The sequence below is a fragment of the Phocoena phocoena genome, chromosome 11 (genome assembly GCF_963924675.1).
Source record: "Phocoena phocoena chromosome 11, mPhoPho1.1, whole genome shotgun sequence".
NCBI classification, from domain to species: domain Eukaryota; kingdom Metazoa; phylum Chordata; class Mammalia; order Artiodactyla; family Phocoenidae; genus Phocoena; species Phocoena phocoena.
The window spans coordinates 19,556,096-19,582,086 of record NC_089229.1 but is presented as its reverse complement, the minus strand read 5'-3'; the positions used below and the strand labels follow the sequence as shown (position 1 = coordinate 19,582,086).

At 36.2% G+C, this 25,991-nt stretch overlaps 1 protein-coding gene across 25 annotated transcripts in view; it reads left to right on the top strand.

The window, feature by feature from the left end:
- PARPBP (PARP1 binding protein) overlaps positions 1–25,991 on the top strand; it is a 79,992-nt gene that overhangs the window by 31,954 nt on the left and 22,047 nt on the right. For 16 of the 25 annotated variants that reach the window (XM_065887970.1, XM_065887961.1, XM_065887969.1 and 13 more), the window contains 2 exons: positions 9,782–9,952; positions 11,255–11,409. In XM_065887970.1, the coding sequence (XP_065744042.1) occupies positions 9,782–9,952; positions 11,255–11,409 (326 nt within the window). The remainder of the gene's footprint in view (positions 1–9,781; positions 9,953–11,254; positions 11,410–25,991) is intronic. The other 9 variants (XM_065887966.1, XM_065887963.1, XM_065887960.1 and 6 more) reach the window with 2 other exon arrangements.

The window sequence follows — 25,991 nt, the reverse complement described above, 5'->3', positions numbered from 1 at the left end:
GGTCTGAAGTGGGTCTCTTGTAGACAGCATCTGTATGGGTCTTGTTTTTGTATCCATTCAGCAAGCGTGTGTCTTTTGGTTGGAGCACTTAATCCATTCATGTTTAAGGTGATTATCGATATATATGTTCCTATGACGATTTTCTTAATCGTTTTGGGTTTGTTTTGTAGGTCCTTTTCTTCTCTTGTGTTTTCCACTTAAAGAAGTTCCTTTAGCATTTGTTGTAGAGCTGGTTTGGTGGTGCTGAATTCTTTTAGCTTTTGATTGTCTGTAAAGCTTTTGATTTCTCCATCGAATCTGAATGAGATCCTTGCTGGGTAGAGTAATCTTGGTTGTAGGTTCTTCCCTTTCATCACTTTAAGTATATCATGCCACTCCCTTCTGGCTTGTAGAGTTTCTGCTGAGAAATCAGCTGTTAACCTTATGGTAGTTCCCTTGTATGTTATTTGCCATTTTTCTCTTGCTGCTTTCAATAATTTTTCTTTGTCTTTAATTTTTGCCAATTTGATTACTATGTGTCTCGGCGTGTTTCTCCTTGGGTTTATCCTGTATTGGACTCTGTGCTTCCTGGACTTGGGTGGCTACTTAATTTCTCATGTTAGGGAATTTTTTGACTATAATCTCTTCAGATATTTTCTCGGATCCTTTCTCTCTCTCTTCTCCTTTTGGGACCCCTATAATGCAAATGTTGTTGAGTTTAGTGTTGTCCCAGAGGTCTCTTAGGCTGTCTTCATTTCTTTTCATCATTCTTTTTTCTTTATTCTGTTCCGCAGCAGTGAATTCCACCATTCTGTCTTCCAGGTCCCTTATCCGTTCTTCTGCCTCAGTTATTCTGCTGTTGATTCCTTAGAGTGTATTTTTCATTTCAGTTACTGTATTGTTCATCTCTCTTAATTTGTTGTTTAATTCTTGTAGGTCTTTGTAACATTTCTTGCATCTTCTCGATCTTTGCCTCCATTCTTTTTCCAAGGTCCTGGATCATCTTTACTATCATTTTTCTGAATTCTTTTTCTGGAAGGTTGCCAATCTCCACTTCATTTAGTTAGTTTTCTGGGGTTTTATCTTGTTCCTTCATTGGTAGATAGCCCTCTGCCTTTTCATCTTGTCTATATTTCTTTGAATGTGTTTTGTGTTCCACAGGCTGCAGGATTGTAGTTCTTTTCTTTTTCATTTATTTCTCATCTGATCTTTTTTTTTTTTTTGCGGTATGTGGGCCTCTCCGTGTTATGGCCTGTCCTATTGAAGAGTACAGGCTCTGGACGTGCAGGCTCAGCGGCCATGGCTCACAGGCCTAGCCACTCTGCGGCATGTGGGATCTTCCCGGATCGGGGCACGAACCCTTGTCCGCTGCATCGGAAGGCAGACTCTCAACCACTGCGCCACCAGGGAAGCCACTTTTTTTTGTTTTTTAAAAATTTATTCATTCGTTTATTTATTTTTGGCTGTGTTAGGTCCTCGTTTCTGTGTGAGGGCTTTCTCTGTTTGCGGCAAGCGGGGGCCACTCTTCATCGCGGTGTGCGGGCCTCTCACTATCGCGTCCTTTCATTGCGGAGCACAGGCTCCAGACACGCAGGCTCAGTAATTGTGGCTCACGGGCCTAGTTGCTCCGCGGCATGTGCGAGCTTTCCAGACCAGGGCTCGAACCCGTGTCCCTTGCATTGGCAGGCAGATTCTCACCCACTGCACCACCAGGGAAGCCCTGATCTGATCTTTTTGCTTTTTTTCCTTCTGCTAACTTTGGGTTTCTTTTTCTTCTTCTCTTAATTTCTTTAGGTGTAAGATTAGGTTGTTTATTTGAAATTTTTCTTGTTTCTTGAGGTAGGATGTGTTGCTATAACCTTCCCTCTTAGCACTGGTTTTGCTGCATCCCATAGGTTTTAGGTTATCATGTTTTCATTGGCATTTGTTTCTAGCTATTTTTTGATTTCCTCTTTGTTTTCTTCAGTGATCTCTTCATTATTTAGTAGTGTATTGTTTAGGCTCCATGTGTTTGTATTTTTTATGTTTTTTTCCTTAATTGATATGTAGTCTTATAGTGTTGTGGTCGGAAAACATACTTGATACGATTTCAATTTTCTTAAATTTACCAAGGCTTGATTTGTGACCCACGATATATTTTATCCTGAGAATGTTCCATGAGCACTTCAGAAGAAAGTGTTTTCTGTTCTTTTTGGATGGAATGTGCTATAAATATCAATTAAGTCCATCTTGTTTAATGTATCATTAAAGCTTGCGTTTTCTTATTCATTTTCATTTTGAATGATCTGTCCATTGGTGAAAGTGGGGTGTTATAATCCCCTAGTATTATTGTGTTACTGTCGATTTCCCCTTTTATGGCTGTTAGCATTTGCCTAATGTATTGAAGTCCTTGTATATGGTTGGTGCATAAATATTTACAAATGTTATATCTTCTTCTTGGATTGATCCCTTGATCATTTTCGGACAGATCTTAAAGATGATTTTAATTTAGTTGTATCTTAGTACTTTTCTTTTTAAGGCAATGTAATAAAAATATATGAGCACTTATTTGATCCCAACTTCCCGATAAGTTTTTATCAATAGTTTCTATTTTGAAATATCTAAAAGGGGCAAATACATGTATTAATTTTTCTTTCGTTTATCATTGTACAAATGCTGATTGAGAAGTTATTAATAAGAATGGATTGATTACCTGTTCTTATGCCAGTCATTCTTTTAGGGCCTAAGGATACATCATTTGCTCTCAGGGCACTCATAAAATAGTAGAAAGATTAATAAAATAGACAAAGTATCAGAAAGTATTAATATTTATGTAGAGAATTATAATTGGTTCATATGCATTTTTATAACAGGTTGATAAGAAAGAGAATATGTGAATTGCTTCTTTATACTGGAAAATCAGGGAGCCTCTCTTCAAATGTAACATTTAGTATCTTTAATATTTAAGAAAAATAGTTTCATAGAATTCATATCAAACTTTTTGTTTTAATGAATTTTGCTTAGATTTTATTTGGAGTCCATGTTTAAGGTAACCTTTTCCTGTGCATTGAGGTTTTTTAAATTGACCCTGACTGCCTTACATGTTTTAAGAATTGTTTTTTACATGAAAGTTAAATAATACCAAAGCATGTTATCTTTAGAAGTGCTTTTAAGATGTGTATGAACTTGAAACTTCCTTTATAACTGTCTGAGAGACTTCCTATTGATTTGTAAGTTTTATTTCTACCTTTTAACTCTCTTTTATGCTTCTTAAGTTAATGTGATTAGACAGAATATTAAGAAATCTTAATTTTAATAAGGAAAATATTTTCTTAGAGTTTACAGATGATAAATTATTGGGTCTTTAGCTAAGGTGTCAGTCACTGATAGACTTATGAATTTCATGAGTTTTGAGCATAAGTTGAGTTTAGCATTTGTGAGTCTATTTTCCCAGGGTAATAGGCAAGGAGAGGATTTCAAGTGCACATTCTGGGAGCAACATCTAAGAATTAAAAACAAACAGGATTCCAGAGCAGGGTGAAAATAGTTGAGAGTGTGAGAATAAGGAGAGAATTTCATGCAAGGAGTTTAATTTTGATGAAATCCAATTTATCATTTTTTTTCCATTATGTTTTGTACTTTTTTTTTTTTTTTTTTTTTTTTGCGGTACGTGGGCCTCTCACTGCTGTGGCCTCTCCCGTTGCGGAGCACAGGCTCCGGACGCGCAGGCTCAGCAGCCATGGCTCACGGGCCCAGCCGCTCCGCGGCATGTGGGATCTTCCCGGACCGGGGCACAAACCCGTGTCCCCTGCATCGGCAGGCGGACTCTCAACCACTGCGCCACCAGGGAAGCCCCTATGTTTTGTACTTTTGCTGTCATATCTAATAAGTCTTCCTAATCCCAAGTCATGAAGATATTCTCCTATGTTTTCTTCTGAAAGTTTTATAATTTTATACTGTACATTTAGGTCTGTGATCTACTTTGAGTTAATTTTTATAAAAGGTGTGAAGTTTAGGGGAAGTTCATTTGTTTTGCATACGGATGACCAGTTGCTCCCACACCAATTATTGTAAAGACTGTCCTTTCTTTATTGCTTCTGTTGCACCTGTATCAAAAATCAAATGCAATATCTGTGTTCTCTTTCTGGACTCTATTCTGTTTCATTGATCTGAGTGTCTGTCCTTTTGTAAATACTATGCTTTTTTTGGTTTTGTTTTTACAATTTATATTCACTTATTAAAAGGAAACGTTTATAATCTCAAGGTTGAGAAGGATTCTTAAGACCCAGAAAGCAAAAAAAATTAGGGAAGAGATTAATGAATGTGATCATTACAAAATGTAAAAATTTCTTGACCTATATTATTAACAGTGGTAAAATATAAGAAACAGACTGAGAGGAGATCTTTGCCAGTACATAATATATGAGGGTTAAAATCTAGAATATAAAAAGAATAAGAAAAAAGCAAACAGATTACACAATAGAAAGCCATGCAGTCAGTTAACAGGAAAAGAAATAAAGATGGCCAACACATTTTTAAAAAGATTCCTAGTCTTCCAGGTAACAGAGGAAATAGGTAAAACTTTAAAAGTTTTATAACATTAAGTATTGGCCAGGATATAGGAAAATGGGAACTCTCCTTCACTGTTGGTGGGGGTATAAATAGGTACAAGTGAAGGACACTTGGCAGTATGTATTAAAATAATAAAAAAGTACATTCTCTATAATCCCAGCAGTACTATAAAAACACTCAACATATATACAGGGAGATCAGTATCAGAATATACATGCAGCGATGCTTATAATAAAATTTGGAGGAATCTAAATGACCCTCATTAGGGGAATGACTAAATTGTAATATTTTTATATTAGAATGCGATATATTACTGTTTATAAGGAGACAGGTTAAGTTTCTCTTTATGGGCCTGAAAACTTCCTGACACTCATTATATAAGCAATATTTTTTCCTTCTTTCACAGAAGAAAGGTAGAATTAAATTGTAACATTGGCAGTTTACAGCAAGATTTGTGTGCTGTTTTCAAGAAAATGGATACTCCTGTGAGAAGTCTTTGTTCATAAAAACATGTTTTTCTGTTGTTTAATGTATCTATTGGGTTGGCCAAAAAGTTCGTTTGAGTTTGTCCGTAAGATGGTACAGAAAAACATGAACAAACTTTCTGGCCAACCCAGTATTATAAAATAAGAGGGAAGCACCCCTAGTGCCTCAAAGGAAATAAGAAAATTAAGACTGAATATCACCTGGGTTCCAAGTTTCTGCCATGGGAAGGAAATCAATACTGTGCTATCTTGACTATTGTAATTGTAAAGTACTTTTTAAGATCATTTTTCAGCAGATCATTTTTCAGTCTTTCAGATCATGTTTCATTGTCTTCTAGCTTACATACTTAATTTTTGATGTTCTATTAACCTTACTATTGTTCCTGTGTATGTAATGTGTCATTTTGCTCTGGCTGCTCTTAAGATTTTTTATCTTTGGATGTCAGAGTTTAAGTGTAAAGGAGTGATTTTCTTTGTGTTTTCCTACTTGAGTAACTTCTTGGATCTATAAATTGATGTTTTCCACCAAATTTGGGATGCTTTTTGCCATAATTTCAGCAAATATTTTTTCTGTTTTTTTCACTCCTCTGCAGGGATTTCAATTACATGTATGTCAGACTTGTTTAATTTGACCTGCAGATCTCTTTGGTTCCTTCTTCTTTTTTTCTCTTTTGTTTTTCAGATTTGGTAATTTCTATTTATATATCTATATGTGCACTGATAGTTTCTTTCACTTTCTTCAAGTTGCTGTTGAGCACACCAAGCAAATTTTGTTTCAGTTATTGTACTTTTTATCTCTAGAATTTTCTCTTTATAGTGTCCACTTTTCAGTTCTCATTCCTCTATTAAGTCACTGATAACATAGTTTCCTTTAATTCATTGAACACATTTTAGTTTAGTTCTTCGACTATATTTAGAGCAGATGCTTTGATATTCTGTCTGAAAATCTAACATGTAGGTCCACTTGGTGACATTTTCTATTGACTGTTTTTTATCCTAAGAAGGGGTCACAGTCCCTTTTCTTTGGCTGTCTAGTAATTTTTGGATGAAACCCAGACATTTCAGGTAATATTTTATAACAACTCCAGTTTTTTCTCATGTTCTTCTGAGCAACATTGGTTTTTATTTCTAGTAGGCAGGTAACTTGCCTAGATTCCAACTTCATAGTTTGTTTCCTTGGTGGTATGCATTGGATATCTGTTCTTATAGTTTCCCTTCGCTGATTTTTTTAGCTTGGCTTTTATAAGCCTTCCCTCTGCCTGCCAAATTTGGCAGTCAGCCAAGCATTTGGGGGAGATATGGAGCTTATTTCTGTGGATTCCGTTTTCCTAGGGATTTTCATGAATTTTCCAGTTGTTCTGACAGGTTTTGGCTTTGTATACTTAACATTTCAAGCCTGTTCAGCTTCAGTTTTCTGCCACTTAAGCTATACACAGTTGTAGAGTGCACTCAGTTTAGCAAACCTTCAGACGCATAGCTCTGGTTCTTTATAGCTCAATCTTTCTAATATATTTCTTTCTGTTTTCTGTCTGTGTTTTTGATGGACCCCCTGGAATCTTCCCCATGCTTGCATAGTTTTGCTGTCAGCTAGGGGTTTTGGATATTATGCTCTCAATTGTTTCCAGGAATTCCTCCTTTAAATTTCTAGCTGTTTTCCCAGCTCTGAATTCTAATCTCTGGCACCTTTAGTCACTTCTATAGTCATGAAACTTGGGCCAGTAAACCACAAACTTAATTCATACCCTTCTTATTGCAGTTCTTTTAAAACTAAATGTTCCTCCAGCCTCTAATATTTGGACACTTACCAGTGTCTTTAAATACTATTTAAAATTTTTTATTTAATATTTAATGTTTGTTATTTAAGGGGTTCACATGATAAGTTGCGTCCCCTCCTTTACTGGAAGTTGTAGGGACTTGAATAAGCACAAACTTGCAATTCTTACCCTTCTTGTTGCAGTTCTTCTAACATTAAGTTGTCCTCCAGCTTGTGTCTGCTTTTTGGATGCTTTCCAGTGTCTTTACATAGTTATGTTTTAAAAATTTTACCTAATACTTTGTAGTTGTTACCTGTGGGAGTTCACAGTATCACTTCTGTAATACTAGAAGTTGCAAGGCTTTGAAAAGCTATAGTTAGCTAATTTTAAGAAAAAGATCATTGAATACCCTGGTTTATCACTTGGCTGTGAAGGACAAGTGCCGTATATATGAAAGAACTGTTGCCCTATCAAGTTCTCACAAATGTTACTTATCTTGTGTTTGAACAGTCTATAGCTCTGTTTTAGGCCAGTTAATGTCAACATCAACTACTTGCTATTATTTGCTAACATTTGGTTGAATCTCTATTTTAATTCTTAGTTGGTTATTTGGTATTGTGAAAGTCAGTATCTAGTAATTCTTCAGAAATTTAACAATTTAACTTCAGCCCTTATATCTTGCCCTGTAAAGAGACATGGGTATGGGACCAAATAGTGGCAGTTGGCCCATTCCCTACGCTTCAGGGAGCTTCATTGTTAGTGATTATTTAGTGGCAAATGTATGTAGGGAAATGAGATCAGGTCTCATCAGAAATGCAGCTGTATCTTTTATATCATTTTCTAAGAGACATTTTCCAACAATTATGATAGTTATTTACTTATAGATTCTCATTGGTGGCAAGTTGTTTCACGAGCCAGGATATGTTCATTGTTTAACCCAAACTTTTGGTTTATATGGCAATTCTCTTTTCCCAAAGAGCTGAGTGAGATACTGTCATTGAATGATCATAAGTATTTTTGCTGCGTATTAAAAAAACATTGTTGGAATGGGAGAAAATATTTGCAAATGATACGACAGGCAAGGGCTTAATCTCCAAAATATATAAACAGCTCATACAACTCAACAACAAAAAAATAAACAACCCAATCGAAAAATGGGCAGAAGAGCTTACTAGACATTTCTCCAAAGAAGATCTACAGATGGCCAGTAGTTACTTGAAAAGATGCCCAACATCACTAAATTATTAGAGAAACGCAAATCAAAACTACAATGAGGTATCAACTCATACCAGACAGAATGGCCATCATCAAAAAATCTACAAACAATAAATGCTGGAGAGGGTGTGGAGAAAAGGGAACCCTCTGGCACTGTTGGTGGGAATGTAAATTGATACAGCCACTATGGAGAACAGTATGGAGGTTCCTTCAAAAACTAAAAACAGAACTACCATATGACCCAGCAATCCCACTACTGGGCATATACCCTGAGAAAACCATAATTCGAAAACAGTCGTGTACCACAATGTTCATTGGAGCTCTATTTACAATAGCCAGGACATGGAAGCAACCTAAGTGTCCATTGACAGATGAATGGATAAAGAAGATGTGGCACATATATACAATGGAATATTACTCAGCCATAAAAAGAAACGAAATTGAACTATTTGTAGTGAGGTGGATGGACCTAGAGTCTGTCATATAGAGTGAAGTAAGTCAGAAAGAGAAAAACAAATACCATATGCTAACACATATATATGGAATCTAAAAAAAAAAAAAATGTTCTGAAGAACCTAGGGGCAGGACAGGAATAAAGACTCAGACCTACTAGAGAATGGACTTGAGGACACGGGGAGGGGGAGGGGTAAGCTGGGACGAAGTGAGAGAGTGGCATGGACTTATATATACTACCAAATGTAAAATCGATAGCTAGTGGGAAGCAGCTGCATAGCACAGGGAGATCAGGTCTGTGCTTTGTGACCACCTAGAGGGGTGGGATAAGGAGGGTGGGAGGGAGGGAGATGCAAGAGAGAAGAGATATGGGGATATATGTATAGCTGATTCACTTTGTTATAAAGCAGAAACTAACACACCATTGTAAAGCAATTATGCTCCAATAAAGATGTTAAAAAAAAAAAAAAACAACTCCAATGAGGTACCACCTCACACTGGTCAGAATGGGTATCATTAAAAAGTCTACAAATAACAAATGCTGGAGAGGGTGTGGAGAAAAGGGAACCCTACAACACTGTTGGTGGGAATGTAAGTTGGTACAGCCCCTATGGAAAACAGTATGGAGGCTCCTCAGAAGCTGAAAATAGAGTTTACCATATGATCCAGCAATCCCACTCCTGGGAATATACCTGGACAAAACTATAGTTCAGAAAGATACATGCGCCCCTATATTCATAGCAGCACTGTTCACAATAGCCAAAATATGGAAAAAACCTAAATGTCCATTGACAGGTGAATGGATAAAGATGTGGTATATGTATACGATGGAATACTACTCAACCATAAAAAATAATGAAATAATGCCATTTGCAGCAACATGGATGCAACTGGAGATTATCATACTAAGTGAAGTAAGTCAGGAAGAGAAAGACAAATACCATATTATATCACTTATATGTGAAATCTAAAATATGGCACAAATAAGTTTATCTACAAAACAAAAACCGACTCAGATATAGAGAACAGACTTGTGGTTGCCAAAGGTGGTGGGGGGAGAGGGATGGACTGGGAGTTTGGGGTTGGTAGATGCAAACTATTACATTTAGAATCGATAAACGACAAGGTCCTACTGTATAGCATGGGGAACTATATTCAATATCCTGTGATAAACCATAATGGAAAAGAATCTGAAAGAATGTTTATGTGTGTATAACTGAGTCACTTTGCTGCTCAGCAGAGATTGGCACAGCATTGTAAATCACTTATACTTCAATAAAAAATAAATAAAAGATTATTTATGAATTTAGAAATCTTCAATGAAGAAAATATTTTATTGTACAGGTACAGTTACTAGCAAAGAAAATTATCTACTCATATTTAAACCTGCTGGTGAATTCAAAGAACGACTTGGCTCTGGCTCATATTCTCAATATTCCTGATAGAGGACTTGGAAGAGAAGCCTTCACTGATTTGAAACATGCTGCTCGAGAGAAACAGATGTCTATCTTTTTGGTATGGACATGTTACCTTTTCAATATTTATTTTAAAGACTCTCTGAACAGTGGATCCGTGTACCTTAATATAGAATTCTTTTAACTATGACAGAGCAACTTTTAAATTGTGAATATGTGTTCTATGTCATGTATTTGAAAATCCGTAGTAGTTTTGTTTTTTACTGTATATTTTACTATATATATAGTTCATAAGGGAGAATTTCTCTAAAGCTGTGTTTCCCTACATGTGTTCTGCGGAGTGCTAACCCTGTTAGATTCTCCTTGAATAAATTATTTCCAGAGGCAAAAGTGCCTGTTCAATGCTCTTTGAATAAATGTTTCCAAGGGCAAAAAGTTGGAAATCGTGTATACTCTTACTGGATATATGTAATGCATGTATACTTCTTTCAAGAAGTCCTACCATAAAGAAACCTGCTTAAGTTAACCTTGTTATTTAACCTGTCATTTCCTAAGTTATTTAACCATGGAACTTTCCCCAGATTATTTAAATTTCATAGATTTTTCCTTTCTTAGGATATGCTTTGGAAAATACAGCTTTAGAACATTTTGTCTTTGATGGAGATGGCCTAATGTATAGCCATCATATTATATATACGTATTTTTATCATTGTAAAGGCAAGACCTTTTGAACTACACATGATCAAATGATCCTAAAATGTGCAAGCTAGATGGGGCTTAGTGATTATCTAGTCTAAATCTTTATTTTACAAATAAAGAAGCTAAGGCTTGGAAGAGTTGAATTAATTGTTCAACTTTGAATAAATCAACACAATTGACACAGAAAAATCCCTTTGTTCCATATAACAATTCCAGTAGCCAGTCTATTTAAGAATATATTTATTTTTTATAGGATACCACTGTTTAATTCTTTATAGACAGTGATATACTCTTTTTTTATGGCCATGCTGTGCGGCTTGCGGGATCGTAGTACCCCGACCAGGGATCTAACCGGAGCCCCCTGCAGTGGAAGTGCAGAGTCCTGACTACTGGACCACCAGGGAATTCCCAACAATGATATACTCTTATGAACATATTCTTACGCCCTTAATTTGTCTCTAACTTGGCTCTTCAGTTTCAGTCTCCACCCGTGTTGCCATCACCCTTGCTGGCATGAATTCTACATAACAGTTGTTTCTTTGATTATTTGCTTCCGAATGAAAATGTGGCATGAGTTATAAAAAGTGCTTCTCTTTACCTGTGTACCTAGAAATATGTAAATGTGCCTAGCTTCATAAAATAAGGTGTAGTTTTAACTTACTAAATCATTAAACATAACCAAATTATTTGTTTTAATTCATAGGTGGCTACATCATTTATTAGAACAATAGAGCTTGGAGGGAAAGGATATGCACCATCACCATCTGATCCTTTAAGGACACATATAAAAGGATTGTCTAATTTTATTAATTTCATTGACAAATTAGATGAAATTCTTGGAGAAATACCAAATCCAAGGTATGACAAATGTGTTATTAGTCTGTCCTTAAAACTTCACAGAATCAGAGGTAGATTAAAAATTAAGAGCTATTGAGGGCTTCCCTGGTGGCGCAGTGGTTGAGAGTCCGCCTGCCGATGCAGGGGACACGGGTTCGTGCCCCAGTCCGGGAGGATCCCACATGCCGCGGAGCGGCTGGGCCCGTGAGCCATGGCCGCTGGGCCTGCGTGTCCGGAGCCTGTGCTCCGCAACGGAAGAGGCCGCGACGGTGAGAGGCCCGCGTATCGCAAAAAAAAAAAAAAAAAATTAAGAGCTATTGAAATGACCAAGCATCAGACTAAGCTAGGAAGAAGAAACAAAATATCTATATGAGGGAGGGATAAATTAGGAGTTTGGAATTAGCAGATACAAGCTACTATATATACAGTAGGTAAACAACAATGTCCTACTATAAAGCACAGGGAACTATATTCAATATCTGTGATAAACTATAATAGGAAAGAATACACCAGAAATTAACATGACATTGTTAATCAACTATACTTCAATTAATAAAATATCTAGAAATAAATTATAATCACATGACCTTTCCCCTTAAATTTCTGCTTACCTGTCATTCTAAAATTTTTGCCAAAGTCAAATGGCATGTTCAAATTAAATTTGACTAGAGAAGAGGGCTTACCATTCATTTTTTTTCTGGAAGAAATAGATATTTGAGGATTGGAAATGACTGAATAGATAATTTCTTTAAACTTTTTATTTAGCAATAAAGGAAACTCATACCAAGAATGAGTCAGGAAATTGATAAAAATATGATGAATTTTATATTCCGTTTTCTGCTAGGTTTTTTCATTTTCTTTTTTTTTTTTACATCTTTATTGGAGTATAATTGCTTTACAATGGTGTGTTAGTTTCTGCTTTATAACAAAGTGAATCAGTTATACATACAAATATGTTCCCATATCTCTTCCCTCTCGCATCTCCCTCCCTCCCACCCTCCCTATCCCACACTTCCAGGCAGTCACAAAGCACTGAGCTGATCTCCCTGTGCTATGCGGCTGCTTCCCACTAGCTATCTACCTTACATTTGGTAGTGTATATATGTCCATGCCTCTCTCGCTTTGTCACAGCTTACGCTTCCCCCTCCCCATATCCTCAAGTCCATTCTCTAGTAGGTCTGTGTCTTTATTCCTGTCTTACCCCTAGGTTCTTCATGACATTTTTTTTCTTAGATTCCATATATATGTGTTAGCATACGGTATTTGTCTTTATCTTTCTGACTTGCTTCACTCTGTATGACAGACTCTAGGTCTATCCACCTCAGTACAAATAGCTCAATTTCGTTTTTTTTTATGGCGGAGTAATATTCCATTGTATATATGTGCCACATCTTCTTTATCCATTCATCTGATGATGGGCACATCTTCTTTATCCATTCATCTGATGATGGGTTGTTTCCATCTCCAGGCTATTGTAAATAGAGCTGCAGTGAACAATTTGGTACATGACTCTTTTTGAATTATGGTTTTCTCAGGGTATGTGCCCAGTAGTGGGATTGCTGGCTCATATGGTAGTTCTATTTGTAGTTTTTTAAGGAACCTCCATACAGTTCTCTACAGTGGCTGTATCAATTTACATTCCCACCAACAGTGCAAGAGGGTTCCCTTTTCTCCACACCTTTTCCAGCATTTATTGTTTCTAGATTTTTTTTTTTTTTTTTTTTTTTTTTTTTTTTATGCGTTACGCGGGCCTCTCACTGTTGTGGCCTCTCCCGTTGCGGAGGACAGGCTCCGGACGCGCAGGCTCAGCGGCCATGGCTCACGGGCCCAGCCGCTCCGCGGCATGTGGGATCTTCCCAGACCGGGGCACGAACCCGTGTCCCCTGCATCGGCAGGCGGACTCTCAACCACTGCGCCACCAGGGAAGCCCTCTAGATTTTTTGATGATGGCCATTCTGACTGGTGTGAGATGATATCTCATTGTAGTTTTGATTTGCATTTCTCTAATGATTAATGATGTTGGGCATTCTTTCATGTGTTTGTTGGCATTCTGTATATCTTCTTTGGAGAAATGTCTATTTCGGTCTTCTGCCCATTTTTGGATTGGGTTGTTTGTTTTTTTGTTATTGAGCTGCTTATAAATTTTAGAGATTAATCCTTTGTCAGTTGCTTCATTTGCAAATATTTTCTCCCATTCTGAGGGTTTTCTTTTGGTCTTGTTTATGGTTTCCTTTCCTGTGCAAAAGCTTTGAAGTTTCATTAGGTCCCCTTTGTTTATTTTTGTTTTAATTCCATTTCTCTAGGAGGTGGGTCAAAAAGGATCTTGCTGTGATTTATGTCATAGAGTGTTCTACCTATGTTTTCCTCTAATAGTTTGATAGTTTCTGGCCTTACATTTAGGTCTTTGATCCATTTTGAGCTTATTTTTGTGTATGGTGTTAGGGAGTGATCTAATCTCATACTTTTACATGTAGCTGTCAAGTTTTCCCAGCACCACTTATTGAAGAGGCTGTCCTTTCTCCACTGTACATTCCTGCCTCCTTTATCAAAGATAAGGTGACCATATGTGTGTGGGTTTATCTCTGGGCTTTCTATCCTGTTCCATTGATCTGTCTTTCTGTTTTTGTGCCAGTACCATACTGTCTTGATTACTGTAGCTTTGTAGTATAGTCTGAAGTCAGGGAGCCTGATTCCTCCAGCTCCATTTTTCGTTCTCAAGATTGCTTTGGCTCTTCGGGGTCTTTTGTGTTTCCATACAAATTGTGAAATTTTTTGTTCTAGTTCTGTGAAAAATACCAGTGGTAGTTTGATAGGGATTGCATTGAATCTGTAGATTGCTTTGGGTAGTAGAGTGATTTTCACAATGTTGATTCTTCCAATCCAAGAACATGGTTTATCTCTCCATCTATTTGTATCATCTTTAATTTCTTTCATCAGTGTCTTATAATTTTCTACATACAGGTCTTTTGTCTCCATAGGTAGGTTTATTCCTAGATAGTTTATTCTTTTTGTTGCAGTGGTAAATGGGAGTGTTTTCTTGATTTCACTTTCAGATTTTTCATCATTAGTGTATAGGAATGCCAGAGATTTCTGTGCATTAATTTTGCATCCTGCTACTTTACCAAATTCATTGATTAGCTCTAGTAGTTTTCTGGTAGCATCTTTAGGATTCTCTATGTATAGTATCATGTCATCTGCAAACAGTGACAGCTTTACTTCTTCTTTTTCAATTTAGATTCCTTTTATTTCCTTTTCTTCTCTGATTGCTGTGGCTAAAACTTCCAAAACTATGTTGAATAAGAGTGGTGAGAGTGGGCAACCTTGTCTTGTTCCTGATCTTAGTGGAAATGCTTTCAGTTTTTCACCATTGAAGACGATGTTGGCTGTCGGTTTGTCATATATGGCCTTTATTATGTTGAGGAAATTTCCCTCTATGCCTACGTTCTGCAGGGTTTTTATCATAAATGGGTGTTGAATTTTGTCGAAAGCTTTTTCTGCATCTATTGAGATGATCATATGGTTTTTCTCCTTCAGTTTGTTAATATGGTTTATCACATTGATTGATTTGCGTATATTATGGAATCCTTGTATTCCTGGAATAAACCCCACTTGATCATGGTGTATGATCCTTTTAATGTGCTGTTGGATTCTGTTTGCTAGTATTTTGTTGAGGATTTTTGCATCTATGTTCATCAGTGATATTGGCCTGTAGTTTTCTTTCTTTGTGACATCCTTGTCTGGTTTGGTATCAAGGTGATGGTGGCCTTGTAGGATGAGTTTGGGAGTGTTCCTCCCTCTGCTATATTTTGGAAGAGTTTGAGAAGGATAGGTGTTAGCTCTTCTGTAAACGTTGGATAGAATTCGCCTGCGAAGCCATCTGGTCCTGGGCTTTTGTTTGTTGGAAGATTTTTAATCACAGTTTCAATTTCAGTGCTTGTGATTGGTCTGTTCATATTTTCTATTTCTTCCTGATTCAGTCTTGGCAGGTTGTGCATTTCTAAGACTTTGTCCATTTCTTCCAGGTTGTCCATTTTTTTGGCATAGAGTTGCTTGTAGTAATCTCTCATTTTCTTTTGTATTTCTGCAGTGTCAGTTGTTACTTCTCCTTTTTCATTTCTAATTCTATTGATTTTAGTCTTCTCCCTTTTTTTCTTGATGAGTCTGGCTAATGGTTTATCAATTTTGTTTATCTTCTCAAAGAACCAGCTTTTAGTTTTATTGATCTTTGCTATCGTTTCCTTCATTTCTTTTTCATTTATTTCTGATCTGATTTTTATGATTTCTTTCCTTCTGCTAGCTTTGGGGTTTTTTTGTTCTTCTTTCTCTAATTGCTTTAAGTGCAAGGTTAAGTTGTTTATTCGAGATTTTCTTGTTTCTTAAGGTAGGATTTTATTGCTATAAACTTCCTTCTTAGAACTGCTTTTACTGCATCCCATAGATTTTGGGTCATCGTGTCTCCATTGTCATTTGTTTCTAGTTATTTTTTGATTTCCTCTTTGATTTCTTCAGTGATCACTTCGTTATTAAGTAGTGTATTGTTTATCCTCCATGTGTTTGTATTTTTTACAGATCTTTTCCTGTAATTGATATCTAGTCTCATAGCGTTGTGGTTGGAAAAGATACTTGATACAATTTCAATTTTCTTAAATTTATCAAGGCTTGATTTGTGACCCAAGATATGATCTATCCTGGAGAACGTTCCATGAGCACTTGAGAAAAATGTGTATTCTGTTGTTTTTGGATGGAATGTCCTATAAATATCAATTAAGTCCATCTTGTTTAATGTATCATTTAAAGCTTGTGTTTCCTTATTTATTTTCATTTTGGATGATCTGGCCATTGGTGAGAGTGGGTATTAAAGTCCCCTACTATGAATGTGTTACTGTCGATTTTCCCTTTTATGGCTGTTAGTATTTGTCTTATGTATTGAGGTGCTGCTATGTTGGGTGCATAAATATTTACAATTGTTATATCTTCTTCTTGGATTGATCCCTTGATTATTATGTCGTATCCTTCTATGTCTCTTGTAATAGTCTTTATTTTAAAGTCTATTTTGTCTGATATGAGAATTGCTACTGCAGATTTCTTTTGGTTTTCATTTGCATGAAATATCTTTTTCCATCCCCTTACTTTCAGTCTGTATGTGTCTCTAGGTCTGAAGTGGGTCTCTTGTAGACAGCAAATATATGGGTCTTGGTTTTGTATGCATTCAGCCAATCTGTGTCTTTTGGTGGGAGCATTTAGTCCATTTACATTTAAGGTAATTACCGATATGTATGTTCCTATTCCCATTTTCTTAATTGTTTTGGGTTCGTTATTGTAGGTCTTTTCCTTCTCTTGTGTTTCTTGCCTAGAGAAGGTCCTTTAGCATTTGTTGGAAAGCTGGTTTTGTGGTGGTGAACTCTCTCAGCTTTTGCTTGTTTGTAAAGGTTTTAATTTCTCCATCAAATCTGAATGAGATTCTTGCTGGGTAGAGGAATCTTGGTTGCAGGTTTTTCTCCTTCATCACTTTAAATGTCCTGCCAGTCCCTTCTGGCTTGCAGAGTTACTGCTGAAAGATCAACTGTTAACCTTATGGGGATTCCCTTGTGCGTTATTTGTTGTTTTTCCCTTACTCCTTTTAATATGTTTTCTTTGTATTTAATTTTTGACAGTGTTATTAATATGTGTCTTGGCGTATTTCTCCTTGGATTTATCCTGTATGGGACTCTCTGTGCTTCCTGGACTTGATTATCTATTTCCTTTCCCATATTAAGGAAGTTTTCAACTCTAATCTCTTCAAATATTTTCTCAGTCCCTTTCTTTTTCTCTTCTTCTTCTGGAACCCCTATAATTTGAATGTTGGTGCGTTTAATGTTGTTCCAGAGGTCTCTGAGACTGTCGTTAGTTCTTTTCATTCTTTTTTTCTTTATTGTGCTCTGCAGTAGTTATTTCCACTATTTTATCTTCCAGGTCACTTATCCGTTCTTCTGCCTCAGTTATTCTACTGTTGATCCCATCTAGAGTATTTTTAATTTCATTTATTGTGTTGTTCATTGTTGTTTGTTTCATCTTTAGTTCTTGTAGGTCCTTGTTAAATGTTTCTTGCATTTTGTCTATTTCCAAGATTTTGGATCATGTTTACTATCATTATTCTGAATTCTTTTTCAGGTAGACTGCCTATTTCCTCTTCATTTGTTAGGTCTGGTGGGTTTTTATCTTGCTCCTTCATCTGCTGTGTGTTTTTCTGTCTTCTTATTTTCCTTATCTTACTGTGTTTGGGGTCTCCTTTTTGCAGGCTGTAGGTTCGTAGTTCCCGTTGTGTTTGGTGTCTGTCATTTTCTTATGCATAAGTTTTTGATTTGTTTTTAAATGATACTGGAATTAAGAGGTGTTTTTAATCAGATAGACTCTTATTTATAATATTGGTATATTTTATGGTGAGTTAATTTTAGATTAATTTGTGGGGGGCAGAAATGGGTTGTATATGCTAGCAATCATGAGAGATCATTGTCAGTTTGATGGGTATGCCATAGCATAGTACTAATAAAAATAGCTGGTATTTATTGAACACTTACTATGTATCAGACATTACACTGAACTCTTTATGGGGATTATCATTTGATCATTAAAAAAAACCTTACATTGTAGTTGCTAGATAAATACTCAGTTTAGAGAGGAAGAAACTGAAGCACTGGTGTAACTTACCTTAGTCACATTGTTATTAAGTAGCAGAGTTAGGATCTGAATTCACTTCTGACCCAGGGACCCATTCTCTTAATCGCTATATCTTATTCTACGAAACATCTTTCCATTTTAAGATTCCAAGAAGAATTTTTTTCAGGATTTTATTCTGAATTGTTTCCTTCTGTCTTCTTATATGGATATCTATTACAATGAAGTGAATTTGGAAGAGGGTTTGAATATGACTTATATTCAATATCAGTGACATCTGAATTTCTAAATAATATATTGGCCAGCCATTTCTTCTGAGATAGCAATATAATTAATTTTAAAGAATACTATATTTTTGGCAAAGCAAAATAGATATATTTTGTTGAAGTCAAATGGTACTATAGACTTACAGTAATAAAATCCTCAGAGGAATTGACTTTTAATATTTTTATGTGTGTTTATTTCTCTATTTACCTCATTTAAATGAAATTTTTATACAGCTATTTTTAAAATTTTTATTGAACTATAGTTGATTTACAATATCATGTTAGTTTCAGGTATACAGCATAGTGTTTCAGTATTTTTGCAATTTATATTCCATTATAGGTTATTATAAGTTATTGGGTATAATTTCCTGTGCTATACAGTAAATCCTTGTTGCCTATCTATTTTATGTATAGTAGTTTGTATCTATTAATCCTGTACTCCTAATTTATCCCTCCCCCCTCTCCCCTTTGGTAACCATAAACTAGTTTTCTATGTCTGTGAGTCTGTCTGTTTTGTATATATGTGTATTTGTCTTTATTTTTTTAGATTCCACATACGAGTGATATCATTTAGTATTTGTCTTTCTCTGTCTGACTTACTTCACTAAGCATAATATTCTCTATGTCTATCCACAGTGTTACAAATGGCAATATTTCATTCTTACCTGTTGGATTAAGCGCTAGGGTTGCTTCCATGTCTTGGCTATTGTAAATAGTGCTTCTCTGAATATTGGGGTGCATATATCTTTCCGAATTAGTGTTTTCATTTTTTCCAGATATATACCCAGGAGTAGAATTGCCAGATCATATGGTAGCTCTATTTTTAGTTTTTTAAGGAACCTCCATACTGTCTTCCATGGTGGCTGTACCAGTTTACATTCCCAGCAGCAGTGTTTGAGATTCCCTTATCACCACATCCTCTCCAACACTTGTTATTTGTAGACTTTTTGATGATAGCCATTCTGACAGGTGTGCGGTGATACCTTATTGTGGTTTTGATTTGCATTTCTCTAATAATTAGCGATGTTGAGCATCTTTTCATGTGCCTGTTAGCCATCTGTATGTCTTGTCTGGAAAAATGTGTATTCAGGTCTAGTGCCCAATTTTTGATTAGTTGATTTGTTTTTTGATACTGAGTTATATGAGCTGTCTGTTTCTTGGATATTAAGCCCTTGTTGGTCTATGCAGCTAATTTTGAGTTTCAATTTTAGGCATTATTTATTAACTTCCTACCATGGAAGATGAGGATTTGCCACCCACTCACCAACCTCCCAATACTCCTCTTTTCCTCTCCCCCTCCTACCACACACACAAACACATACACACACTTCTCTTCTTCTCTCCTTCTAATATAGTTATACCACAGTATCAGGTTAAATCATATTTTAGAGTTTATATTATTATAACTCAGTAATTATTACCTACAGCTAAGCTGTATTATATACTGTTATTATACTTCCTTTCTTGTATACATTTTTGGTTTTTTCTGGAGTCAATGATTATCTACTTTTTTCTCTTGCTTTGCTTCTTATATATTTATTATCAATTCTTTATCGTTTGCCAATGAAAGTATACAATTTCTTCTTTTTTATTAGGTCATCTATCAGTTCTTATTTTTGCCCTTGAAGACATTCCTTCTCTAGAGTCATCTATCTTCTTCATTCAGTTTGTATACTTTTGCTTGCTAGGCCTGTTTCAGAGTGTCAGCCATGAAGCTTCATCACCTTGTGAATTTTCTTTGCCTCTGCCTTGTTTCCAGGATTCCATGACTTTATTTTTAATTGGTTAAACCCCTTATTTTGCTCAAGTATCTTCCTGAGAAAAAGTAAGTGGGAGATATATATCATTATTCTCACATTTGATTCTATGTGATCTTATGCTTCATTTATTTCTCCAAGGTTATTTAATTTATGTGATCATTTTTCATCTGCTTCCTGGATAGTCATTGTTTTATCTAGTTGAATGCTTTTCTTTTTGCTTCTGTTGCCCTCTTTCATGTTCCTAAAATGTCGGGTGATTCTGGACTGTTGTTTCATATTTAGGAATGAGACCCTATAAGGGTGATTAGCAACTCTATACAGTGGACTTCATTATAGCATAGTAGCCAGTTGGCTCTTTTTTTTTTTTTTTTTTTTTTTTGTGGTAAGCAGGCCTCTCACTGTTGTGGCCTCTCCCACTGCGGAGCACAGGCTCCAGACGCGCAGGCTCAGCGGCCATGGCTCACGGGCCCAGCCGCTCCACGGCATGTGGGATCTTCCCGGACCGGGGCATGAACCCGTGTTCCCTGCATCGGCAGGCGGACTCTCAACAACTGCGCCACCAGGGAAGCCCCAGTTGGCTCTTTTATTGGGAATTCTCCAAATGTGAATAATTGCAGGTCTTTTCTTTGGAACTTACCCCAAAATTTCCACAATGGCATCCTTTAGTCTCTTTCTGAAAGCAGTAAGTCTGGCTAGCAATATTCTGGGATTTGAGGGAGGGTAGGTTGATGCTGAGCCACCCAGTTCAATATGTAGACTTTTGCTCAGTCCCTCTGTTTTCAGTCATTGGTACCTATAGGTCTGGAGCCTCTCTGGCTTAGTTTCTTCAGCGTAATCCTGCTTTCCATGCTGAGGTGACAGAAGTGCACTAGCCTGATTGCTCAGAATAAGAGAGGAGATTCAGGGGTCTAAGTGTTCCTCACATAGACTGTCAACCAGCTTTCTTATTTGCAATGACACCTTCACCATAGCCTTCAGTATTGCCTTCAGTTTCTGAGATTACTTCTTATTGGTGTATCTTTTAGCAGTTAACTTAGGTTGTAGCTTTCTGTGTTCTGGGTAGTCAGTTATCACCTTTCCATCTGCTCTTCGTCTTTCTGTACTTTCATGATATGTCTCTGCTCTCGACTGTTGTCTCCTCTCCCATTCTGTTTTTCTTTATGGATTTAAAACATTTTCCTTTTTGTCACTTTAGTGGCACTTTAGGAGGGAACAGATATAAGTGCATATATTCAATCCAATGTAATTTGTTATAATTGCATTCCTTTTTGGAGGAATTTCTAGTTGGGGTAAGTTAACAGGGTAAAAGTACATCCATACATACACTTTTGTACAAAAGGGTAGAAGTACGTTTTAGAGGCACCTAAGGTAAACTTCAGTTCTTCAATTTAGCAGCCATCTATTTTGAATATCCTGTTTGGTCATAATGAGCAATTAATCTGTGTTCTAGGGACGATACTGAAGAAGTGGGTGTTTAAATAGTCCATCTGAGCAATCTCTATTTTCTTCTGTAAGGTGATTTTTGCATATGTTAAGTATATATGCATTTCATGGTTATAAATAGTAAAGTTATCAAAAACTTAAAACATGTATTCTATTTATGTAATAATGGAAAGATGTACAGAGGAAAGGACAGTTGACTTAGTTTGTGGGAGCCGGGGATAAGAGTGTCAGGAGTATTTACCTGTATGTTTGTTAATGGTTGAGCTTAAGGATGAACTTGAAGGAGTTAACCAGACATGGAGAATGGTGGTGAAATGAAGTCCAGATGGGGAGAAGGGAGGATATTTCCTATAGTATGGGTAACCTATTGGGACAATGTTTCATTGGTTATTCATTTTGTCTCATAATTTCAACTTCTACTAGTCCTTTAGCCACAGTCTATAAAGATTATAAGAAAAAACAACAAATCATCTTCTGTTTTTGTCAGTTCATTCCTTTTATAGCTCAAATTCTTGAAAAAATACTGTCTTTTATTCCACTTCCCAATTTCTAATGATTTAAAATATCTTGAATATGTCTCATGAGGCTGTAAACTCTATGAGGGCTTTATTGATTTTCTTCACTAATATTCCCTAGCCCTAGCACAGGTTCTGGCACAGAGTAGGCACTCAATACTTATTTACTTGTCTGTTTTTAACTGACTCACACTTATTCACTTTTCCACTCTACTGAAGCTGTTTTGCGAAAGATCTTCTTATGATCTTCTAGTTGGCATAGCCTCTGGTCTCTTTGAGTCCTGAAGTTTGATCATTTTCTCTTTTAGAGCTCTTTTCCCCATAACTTCTGAGATTTTGTTTTCTTATTTTCTACTTAGCTCTCTGACTGCATATATGCAAATTCTAAATCCATATTTCAGTGAAATCCAAACTCTTTCCTGAGCTTCCAAAATATATCTTTATGTACCTATAGGTTGTTACGTCAAATGAAACTCAAACTTAGCATCTCCCAAACTAAATCTTCATCTTTCCCTGCGTACCTGCTTGATGGGTACCTCCTCCCAAAGTACCCAGCTTGATGAAGCCTTTCTGCCTCCAGCTGCCCAAGCAGAAATTTGGAACATATCTTTTTATTATTATTATTTTAGTACATCTTTATTGGAGTATAATTTCTTCACAGTACTGTGTTAGTTTCTGTTGTACAACAAAATGAATCAGCCATATGCATACCTATATCCCCGTATCCCCTCCCTCTTGAACCTCCCTCCCATCCTCCATATCCCACCTCTCTAGGTTGTCGCAAAGCACTGAATTGATCTCCCTGTGCTATGCGGCTGCTTCCCACTAGCTATCTGTTTTACATTTGGTAGTGTATATATGTCCATGCCACTCTCTCACTTCGTCCCAGCTTACCCTTCCCCCTCTCCATGTCCTCAAGTCCATTCTCCCTTTCTCTGTCCCTTCATTCACTAAGATCCATCAATTCTTCTTACTTAACATTTTTGATATTCTTTATCTCTATTCCTGTAGCTACTATCTCATTTCCATTTTTTATGGAAAGTCTGTTTTCAGACTTTCATCCTTTCTTGCCTGGACTTTTTTTACTTATCTCCAAGTTGTTCATTCTGCCTCCAGTCTTGAGTTGCCCCATCCTTTTGTGCTCACTGCTGTCAGTGGTCTTTTCAAAACTGCAGATGTTACCGCCATAATTAAAACCCTTCAATGATTCCATATTAGGTACAGGATACAAATCCAGAAACCTCAGTATGGTGTACAAATTCTATACTCTCTACCTCCTGATTGTATCTCACCCTGGCCTCTGTCCCTCAACCTTAAAACTCAGAGATAAAAATGTATTTAACCCTTGTAGCTGAGTGTAAGTTTGTACTAATTGTCTTATAATAGGGTGGTGGTGGTGGAAGGGAATCACAATAATCTTTGAGTCCAAGGAATGGTAGGGAATAGACAGACAGGGGAGGAATCCAAATCACATTTACCTCTCTGCTGCCAGCTTTTCATCAGACCATCTTAGCTATAGTATGGCTGCATTTCTACACTTTGCCAGTAGGTGCCACCATAAAATACATACTGTACTTTCACCTGAAAAACATCTTAAATTAGGAGTTTCAGGTTACATAAATTAGTTAGTACCCTGTTGTTCAAATGTTTAAAATTCTGTATTTCAATTTTATTACATAACAACTTTTTAGTACACACCTGCATTATATTTATTGGACTAAATATTATGCATTTATAGAATGTTAAGTCTAGCTGAAATTATCCAGTCCAGAATCCTAGTGTTACATTTTTCATTTTAAAATATTTCAGAATCATTTTTGATACATTTCATGTAGTACCTTTAATCACATTTAATTTTTAAAGATACAATTTATTTAGCAAATAGTTATCAAATTCTTAAAGATGGTAGGGAAAAGACAAGTCATTCTATATAGTAAAGATAGTCAATAATTCATTAAAATATTACCCACTATTTGTATTATTGCTTATTGTTCTCTTTCAGTCACTGTGTTTTGATTCAGTCTTGGGGATTTAATTGTGTTTTTCCTCACTAACTTCATTTTTCTGTTTCTGCCCCAGAGTTTTAATGTGATGCATTTAGCAGTCAGGAACTTTGGTTAACCTCTTTCTCACCTAAATTCTTCTATTAATGTTTATCCAGAGTAGTCATATCTTCTGGGATGCTTTCCTGAAGACCTCCTTGTTCTCCTACCTCCCCACTTAAATCCCCTCTATACCTTTGTTATCTCATTGTATCAACTGATCAATCGTGACCTCTTAAAAAGAAATCTTTTATTCATTTTGTATCCCCAGTGCCTATGACAATGTCCTGGCATCATTTGGATTAAAACTTCAGGAGTTTCTAGGCTCTAGAGGCAAGAATTTGAATTATGCTACGTTGCTGAGCAGGTATTTGAGGAGCTAATGTTGGCTCTTATAGTGAACATATAGCAATAGACTAGTCATAGCACTGGTGTTTGCGGTATTTTGCTAAGGGTCAAAATGCTGAGCTTGGCAAGCAACTGAAATACAAATCTTATGAATTTTTCCTAAATACAGTTCATTCAGGGGATTATATCATCTTTAAAATTTAGAATATTTGTTCTTGTAGAAGGAATGGGAAAAGAGGACAAATGTGACTTTTACCTTTAATAGTACTGAAAGCTTTTTTTTTTCTTTTTTGTTCTTATAACTGATACTGTGACACTTTCATATTTGATTATCCTTCTGAATCTTTTCCAAAACTCTTCCATTAGAGATTACTTCCCAGAAAAATCACATAGTGTTAACTATGTTTTCATTTTGGCTACATTTCATCCAATTATTTTCTGTGTTTTTAAATGAAAATTAAGAAAAAGCCAGTTGGAAAAGAGTGCCTGTTTACATAAAATAATTCTTAAGAGTCCGTTCAGACTTCTGATTACAGATGTATCGCAGGCTAGGTCCCTTGATTGACCCTTCCATCGAAAATAATTAATACTGCTGGACAACATATTTATAAAGTACTTAAATGCATTGATGAGTAGGTGAATGTAATGAAAATAGGCCAAAAACTGGGGGAAGGAAGAAAGTCAGAGAGGGAAGTCAAGAAGGGAAGCCAACTTTTATTTTGAAAGAACTTGCTGAATTTGATGATCTGGAGGGTCTGTTCTTATAGTCACTAAAGTCTGAGGGAGCAGGGGACAAAGCCCAGGGACTGCCCAAGGTGAGGTGTCTGTTGGGACATACCCAACCTGTAGGGATACTACCCTTTCAGCATAAAATGAACTAAGAATGAGAGCTTTAACTTAATATAGGGTTTCTATGAAAGCCTACTTGGTAAAATGTTTTAGCACATTATTTAAGATTTAGAACAAGACAAGAGTTCCTGTTCTCATTTCTTTTCAGCGTAATATTGGATGTCCAATTCAGTGTTGTAAGGCAAGAAAAAGAAATATGAGATGTAACAATTGAGAAGGAAGAAATAAAACTCTATTTAGTGATAATATGATTGTGTATGTAGAAAACTCCAAGAATCTAAAGGCAAATTATTAAAATTAATGGTAGAGTTTAACAGTGTTGCTGGGCACAGATCAATTTAAAAAAGCAATTGTATTTCTACGTCATAACCAAATAAAAAATGTTTTTTTTAAAAAACTTCAAAAATATAAAATACATAGAATAAATCTAATAAAAGCCATACTAGCTCCCTTCCCCCTTGGAAGGTTCAGACTCAGTGTGGAAATCTCTCTCCCACTTAGGGTTTGCGTCCTGATCATATTGCTACTAGAGATTTTTGTCCTCAGGAAAACCCCCATTCATCCTGCTTACCACTCACAGCTTTCAACTTTCCATTCCAGCTTTTGTCACTTTTTTAGGGAAGAAATTAGGTGGTACTTGAAGATTTCCCCCGATTCTTACCAAGCTTAGGGGAATGTTCCCCTAGAGTAACTAGTCTGCCATAGTGTAAGTTGAAACTCTCTGAG